General features: G+C 38.9%; 1 protein-coding gene and 1 pseudogene across 1 annotated transcript; one reads left to right on the plus strand and one right to left on the minus strand.

Annotated features, from left to right (window-relative positions):
• The first annotated feature begins 394 nt into the window (after window positions 1–394).
• On the plus strand, window positions 395–3,172 carry LOC135201482 (actin-like). The gene is made up of 2 exons (XM_064230459.1): window positions 395–549; window positions 1,802–3,172. Exon 2 carries the CDS (start codon window positions 1,834–1,836, stop codon window positions 2,965–2,967), a length of 1,134 nt encoding a protein of 377 aa, XP_064086529.1. The 5' UTR covers window positions 395–549; window positions 1,802–1,833; the 3' UTR covers window positions 2,968–3,172.
• Window positions 3,173–4,703: 1,531 nt separating this feature from the next.
• Window positions 4,704–5,874, minus strand: LOC135201914 (actin-like; annotated as a pseudogene).
• Between the last annotated feature and the right edge of the window lie 1,100 nt (window positions 5,875–6,974).

The following is a 6,974-nucleotide window of genomic DNA, read 5'->3' on the forward strand; positions in this document are numbered from 1 at the left end:
AAACGTGCAAGGCGATATTAAGAAGAGTCTGTCTTGGAACGAAATTCCTCGCTCAACTAATGCAGATACAGGGTGCGATAGATAAGATATTTAAGAGGCACACAAAAGGGGAGTCCTCGCTAAAAATACAACACTGTTAAAGACAAGCAACCTTACCCAAAGTCTCCATGGTTTTGGCAGAGGATTCAAAAGTCTTATATGAAAAATAAAAAATAACGAGGGAAAAAAGATGAAAATCAACGGTTTTTGGCACTGTATTGCTATAATTGCCCTGCATATGTCGTATGGCCTATTAAAAGAAGATTGCATTGCCGCCAAAAACGACCGCAAAAATCGTGTGATAAAATCGAATATGCTGACGGGAAGTGTCCGTTTCAAGGCGACCGAAAACAATTAACAACCCACGCTTGTATTTGTAATAAACGGGCAATGCCCGCAAAGGCTGTTGGCCAAATATCGCATCCCCCCCAATGTGGGAGTTTGTCGTGGGCTTATATAAATGCACCCAGGTGGATTACTCTGTGCTAGTCGCCGTAAGTCAGCTTGTGGGTAAGTGACGACCCCTCCCATGCATTCTGTTCCCTTGCCCGTGATGCTTGTGATCTCGAAGGATGGAAGGAAGGAGTTGGTCTTGAGATTGCATCGTGAAACGAATTTTGTTGTGACAACGATCGACAGTGGTGTTTAAAATGTTATTTATTTCAGTTCGATTAACGTATACGAGGCGGTACAGTAATATCATCAAACTTTGAAGAACAACGATCATATGAAATCGGATGAGCACTGTGTTTAGAACCTCGAGTAATGGGCGTTTAGTTAAAAAAGGCCTATATGAACAGTCATAAGTGTTGTGACATCATAATGCCCCCTTCAGTATCAAAAGGATATTGTCTTAGGATCCGTTCGTTTATGTTTCTGATCACGCATCGTTAACAAATGATTACTGTTAGAATTATCTGGGGTTCCTAAAATTATGTGAAGGACAATTATGACAAGTCATTATAATCTAGTGAACAACGCTTTTTATGACTGCTTATAACAGATTATCAGATGGCGATTGTATTAAACCCCTTATTTTCCCAATTATTTTCACATACTGCGGCTGTGATTTTTTCGTAATATAGAATAACATCTGTTAAGAATGAATTGATGACGTATTTACCGTTTTTGATAAATCATAAAAAATAATTGTCACTTATCTCTAGAAATATGAAAAAGTTAATACTTTTGTTGAATTTCCTCTTGTGTCTTAATTTTTAGTACATATCGAAATTGCTTAAAAATAAACTACACAGGATAGAAAACCGAAAACAGGGAACAGAGAGCTGTTGTTAAAATGTTAAAGTATTCATACTAACATATGATTACAATATAACAAGTGCAGAATTTTGGTTTACCAATACACAATCCTAAGAAAGGTTTAAAAATAAGCAGGATAACTAACATTATCTGATATTTCATTATGAATTTTAGTAAATTCCTGAGCGAATACCATTAAAGAGTATAGAAAAACGTGAATTCAAATAATAAAACAGTAATGAAAGTGCCCTAAAAATGAAATTATTTATAATTATTCTTAACTTTTAGTCGATTTGGAGCAATAATAACAGGAAATAAATAATTCTATCAATAGCAAACAATATAGCAAGAAGTATGCTGATTAGCCTTTTCATTAAAATATTGTCCTAAGTGCTAATGCTTCCATTTGCTAAAAGTAATTATACAACAAATGCTGCATTTAGTAATAATAATTAGTTAATGTTAAGCCAAAAATGTTAAATACATTTTTTACTATTTTCAGGAGATCAATAAGACCAAAGCAGCACCACCACCATGTGTGACGACGAAGAGGCATCGGCGCTCGTTTGCGACAATGGCTCCGGTCTTGTCAAGGCTGGCTTTGCCGGTGATGACGCTCCTCGATCGGTCTTCCCCTCCATCGTTGGCCGCGCCCGTCACCAGGGTGTGATGGTCGGTATGGGTCAGAAGGATGCCTACGTCGGTGATGAGGCCCAGAGCAAGAGAGGTATCCTCACCCTCAAGTACCCAATCGAGCATGGTATCATCACCAACTGGGACGACATGGAGAAGGTCTGGTACCACACCTTCTACAATGAGCTCCGTGTTGCCCCTGAGGAGTGCCCCACCATGCTTACTGAGGCTCCCCTTAACCCCAAGGCCAACCGTGAGAAGATGACTCAGATCATGTTCGAGTCTTTCAACATGCCCGCCATGTACGTCTGCATCCAGGCTGTCCTCTCCCTCTACGCCTCTGGCCGTACAACTGGCCAGGTCTGCGATTCAGGTGATGGTGTGACACACATGGTTCCAGTATATGAAGGTTTCGCCCTTCCTCACGCCATTCTCCGTTTGGATTTGGCTGGTCGTGATATCACCAACTACCTGATGAAGATTCTGACTGAGCGTGGCTACTCCTTCACCACCACTGCCGAACGTGAGATTGTCCGTGACATCAAGGAGAAGCTTTGCTACATGGCTCTTGACTTTGAAAATGAGATGAACACTGCTGCTGCCTCCTCCTCCATCGACAAATCTTACGAACTCCCTGACGGTCAGGTTATTACCATTGGTAATGAGCGTTTCCGTGCTCCTGAATCTCTGTTCCAGCCTTCCTTCCTGGGTATGGAATCTGCTGGTGTTCATGAGACTGTCCACAATTCCATTATGAGGTGCGACATTGACATCAGGAAGGACCTTCTGGCCAACATTGTCATGTCTGGTGGCACCACCATGTATGCTGGTATTGCTGACAGGATGCAGAAGGAAATCACTGCTTTGGCTCCTTCAACTGTCAAGGTTAAGATTATTGCTCCTCCCGAGAGGAAGTACTCTGTCTGGATCGGTGGCTCCATTTTAGGTTCCCTCTCCACTTTCCAAGCGATGTGGATCACCAAAGAGGAATACGACGAGTCTGGTCCTGGTATCGTCCACCGCAAGTGCTTCTAATCATCCTGATTAGAATGTATTCTATAACTAGGACTGAAATATTTTACGCGACTATGTCTTCATATAACACTTACAACAAATAAAAATTACATACAGATTCAGCGTCTTCATAGGCTGCCACACTCAACAAATTTTCTTTTCAGGAACATTTTATATACAATATTACACAACTTGTAAAAGACAAAAAATATATTCTTAGATTAAAGCCAATTCTTTTACTTCAATCACCAAAGAAAAAGTATAATAAGTAATAAATGATGCCTACACGATACTTAGGAAGCAATATTCATAAGTTACTAAAAATGTGAAAAAAGCACAATTTCTTTTTTTTTTATTTCAGTATTCATGTCTATAGAAGTTTGTTAACCATATCCATGGTGTTTTGATTTGTTCCAAAATATTATGAATAATATTCAAATCAGAAGAAATGCTGCGATTAGCTGATCTGCCTTAGCAGAGAGGGTAATGGAGTGGTAATAACTGGTATGTCATGGAGGAAAACGCCGAGGGAAATGTAGATGTATTTAGGGAATCGCTATATTACTGAAGAGATTTTATGTTATCTGAACATATCTCTAAATCTAAGAAAAAGAAAGTGACTGGGTGTTTTGCCAGGTCCTTAATTAAAAATATTCTACAATGTATGAATTCATTGATAGAAAACACAAGCATAAAATTTTTAACAAAATATACATACTAATAAAAACAAATTGAGAGAAATAAATATATCAACACGACCCCAAAAGTGTTTTTTAATAAAATTTCTGTTATATCCTTTTTATTGTAAACCTGAACTTTGTGGTTTTTCCTATTCATCACTCATATAAAAGATCATTGTTGTTTAACGTTTTCCTCTTCTGAATTAGTTAATCTGCCTTTTTAAATAAGATCACAGCTTATCAATGGATCTGGCTAAAAATGAATATGGTGTTAATATTTATCTAAGATTTTCGACCATTCATTTTACAGCGATGTATTCTTGTTATGAAATTTGTCCCCCGTTGCTTTGTTAAGGGCATAACAGCGGATCTTGGTTCATCTAGGGGCGTAGCGATCAGTCTTAAGGTATGGCATTTATAGTTAGCACAAATTATTAGATTGCTTTATGGTTAGGATTTGAAAAGAGGAGACACAAAATTCTGTCGCCGACTATGATGTAAAGGGTATTTGCTCAACTGATTCCTGACAGCATGTATACCAATGAACTGTTAAATGTTATTGCAAAAATTGTCCATAGATGTGCTTGAATTTGGTAAAAAAATAAGTAAAAGGCAACAGAATATGATTATGTGCCCAAAATGGCAGTTTTAAAAAATGCACTACAGCTAAATGAAGCATCTCTCTCTCCCAAATAGCGTTTATTGCTGAAGGCAATGAAGACTTTTAATAGAAATTGCCTCTTAATTATAATGGTTTAAAATAGAATTGTATGCGATACAATTTGACTTTTGCAGGGCTCACTGTCATAGGATTAGCCTGAAACCTTCAAGTTTATTGTTACAAAAGAGCTTCAGCAGAATTCCATAGCACAACTCCCATAACTTTACTACTTAAATGTTAAAAAAAATCATCAGTATGCATGGTCTTCAAAGAGCTAAATAACGTTGTAAATTATATTAGATTTAACAATAGGATGTGTACGAATACACTGTTAAATATATGACAGTTGGACAGGAAAATAATACGAAATTTATCAAAACAGCCTTGAAAATATTTTATTCATGTAATATTCTTAATGTAATACACATAAACTAGAAGCACTTGCGATGAACAATTCCGGGGCCAGATTCCTCATACTCTTCCTTGGTGATCCACATATTCTGGAAAGTAGAAAGAGAGCCAAGGATAGAACCACCAATCCAAACCGAGTACTTCCTCTCAGGAGGAGCTATGATCTTAACCTTGACAGTTGAAGGAGCCAAAGCTGTGATTTCTTTCTGCATCCTGTCAGCGATACCAGCATACATGGTGGTACCACCAGACATGACTATGTTGGCCAACAGATCCTTCCTGATGTCAATGTCGCACCTCATGATGGAATTGTGGACGGTTTCGTGAACACCTGCTGACTCCATGCCCAAGAAAGAAGGCTGGAAAAGAGATTCAGGGGCACGAAAACGTTCATTACCGATGGTAATAACTTGACCATCAGGAAGTTCATAGGACTTGTCGAGTGATGAAGACGCTGCAGCTACGTTCATCTCACTTTCAAAGTCAAGAGCCATATAGCAGAGTTTCTCTTTGATATCACGGACAATTTCACGCTCAGCAGTGGTAGTGAATGAGTAGCCACGTTCAGTCATGATCTTCATCAAGTAGTTGGTAATATCACGGCCAGCCAAATCAAGACGAAGGATTGCATGAGACAGGGCAAAACCTTCATATACTGGAACCATATGAGTTACACCATCACCAGAGTCGCAGACTTGGCCGGTGGTACGACCAGAGGCATAGAGGGAGAGGACAGCCTGGATGCAGACATACATAGCGGGCATTGAAAAAGACTCAAAACATGATCTGAGTCATCTTCTCACGGTTGGCCTTGGGGTTGAGGGAAGCCTCAGTGAGCATGGTTGGGGACTCCTCAGGGGCAACACGGAGTTCGTTGTAGAAGGTGTGGTACCAGACCTTCTCCATATCGTCCCAGTTGGTGATGATACCATGCTCGATGGGGTACTTGAGGGTGAGGATGCCTCTCTTGCTCTGGGCCTCATCACCGACGTAGGCGTCCTTCTGACCCATACCGACCATCACACCCTGGTGACGGGCGCGGCCAACGATGGAGGGGAAGACAGCTCGGGGAGCGTCATCACCGGCAAAGCCAGCCTTGACAAGACCGGAGCCATTGTCGCAGACGAGCGCCGCCGCCTCTTCGTCGTCACATATGGTGGAGGTGCTGCTTGGGTATTAGTAGTGCCTGAAATGTTCAAAGGAATTAAAAGAAAATTTGGACGAGAAAATACTCTAATTTCTCTGAATACCTTATTAGCAATGAATAAGAAACTTTGACTACTTCCTTTCAAATAAAAATGAATCTAAATGAAAGATTCTCATCCCATGAAAATTCAGGTTACTATAATTATAAGCTACAATAAGTCAGAATATAATACAAATGATAATGAGATACACATGTTGAAATAAATTACCTGTGGGTAGCCAAAACATTCTCACAGACATGCATCACCTGGCGAAAGTTAATTTTCTCGCAATAACAACACGCGTTTAGTTCATCTTCTACAGCAAATTTGAACAGGTTACTTTTGTTAACGAAAACAGCCTGTTTATTGTTAGTCTGGGATGAGAAAGAAACTAGCTATGGTGTTACAAGCCAAAAACGTCTCGGTTGCTTACGTACATTTGCTCTGAATTTTAAGTGAAAAAATATTTGTGAATTCTACAATATGCATATCAAAAAGTACTTTTTATCTAACGTTAGTTAGTCGCTTTGATAGCGAATATTGCAGCTACTAGACCTACTAAATGCCGTGGTTTCTGAATCTTAATATCATGGACTAAGTTCATCGCTTAATACTCGAATAAAACGTGTGTTTGCACGTGTTCAGAGAATAATTCTAAATAAAATCAGTTTGTTACTGAATAATTTCAGCAACAACAAACATCCATTCACTTAAATTAGGAAGTATGAACTTGAATGGACTTTTTCGGTTTTTATATTACAAAGAAAAATGACAACGTTTAAGTAGTTCCGATTTTACGAAAATCAAATAGCAAAGATATGCTTAAGAAACAGTATTTTAAGGTTTTCCTGCATTAAGATCCATACCAAGAATCTTGAAAGATTTTACTTCGTAGAAGATTAACTGACCCTTGTGCGTCCCAGATCAATATATCAGTCCTTTTTCATCCATCTGATACGGTGTTTTGAGAAAGCCATAACGATCGACAGAGAGCTTTAATGTTGTCACTCATATAGCATCTAGATTAACATAGAGAGAAAACTGTTGGTCCTAAACTTAATACAGATTAAAGAGGAATGTTACCCTGTA

Source organism: Macrobrachium nipponense, chromosome 28 (genome assembly GCF_015104395.2).
Source record: "Macrobrachium nipponense isolate FS-2020 chromosome 28, ASM1510439v2, whole genome shotgun sequence".
NCBI classification, from domain to species: Eukaryota; Metazoa; Arthropoda; class Malacostraca; order Decapoda; family Palaemonidae; genus Macrobrachium; species Macrobrachium nipponense.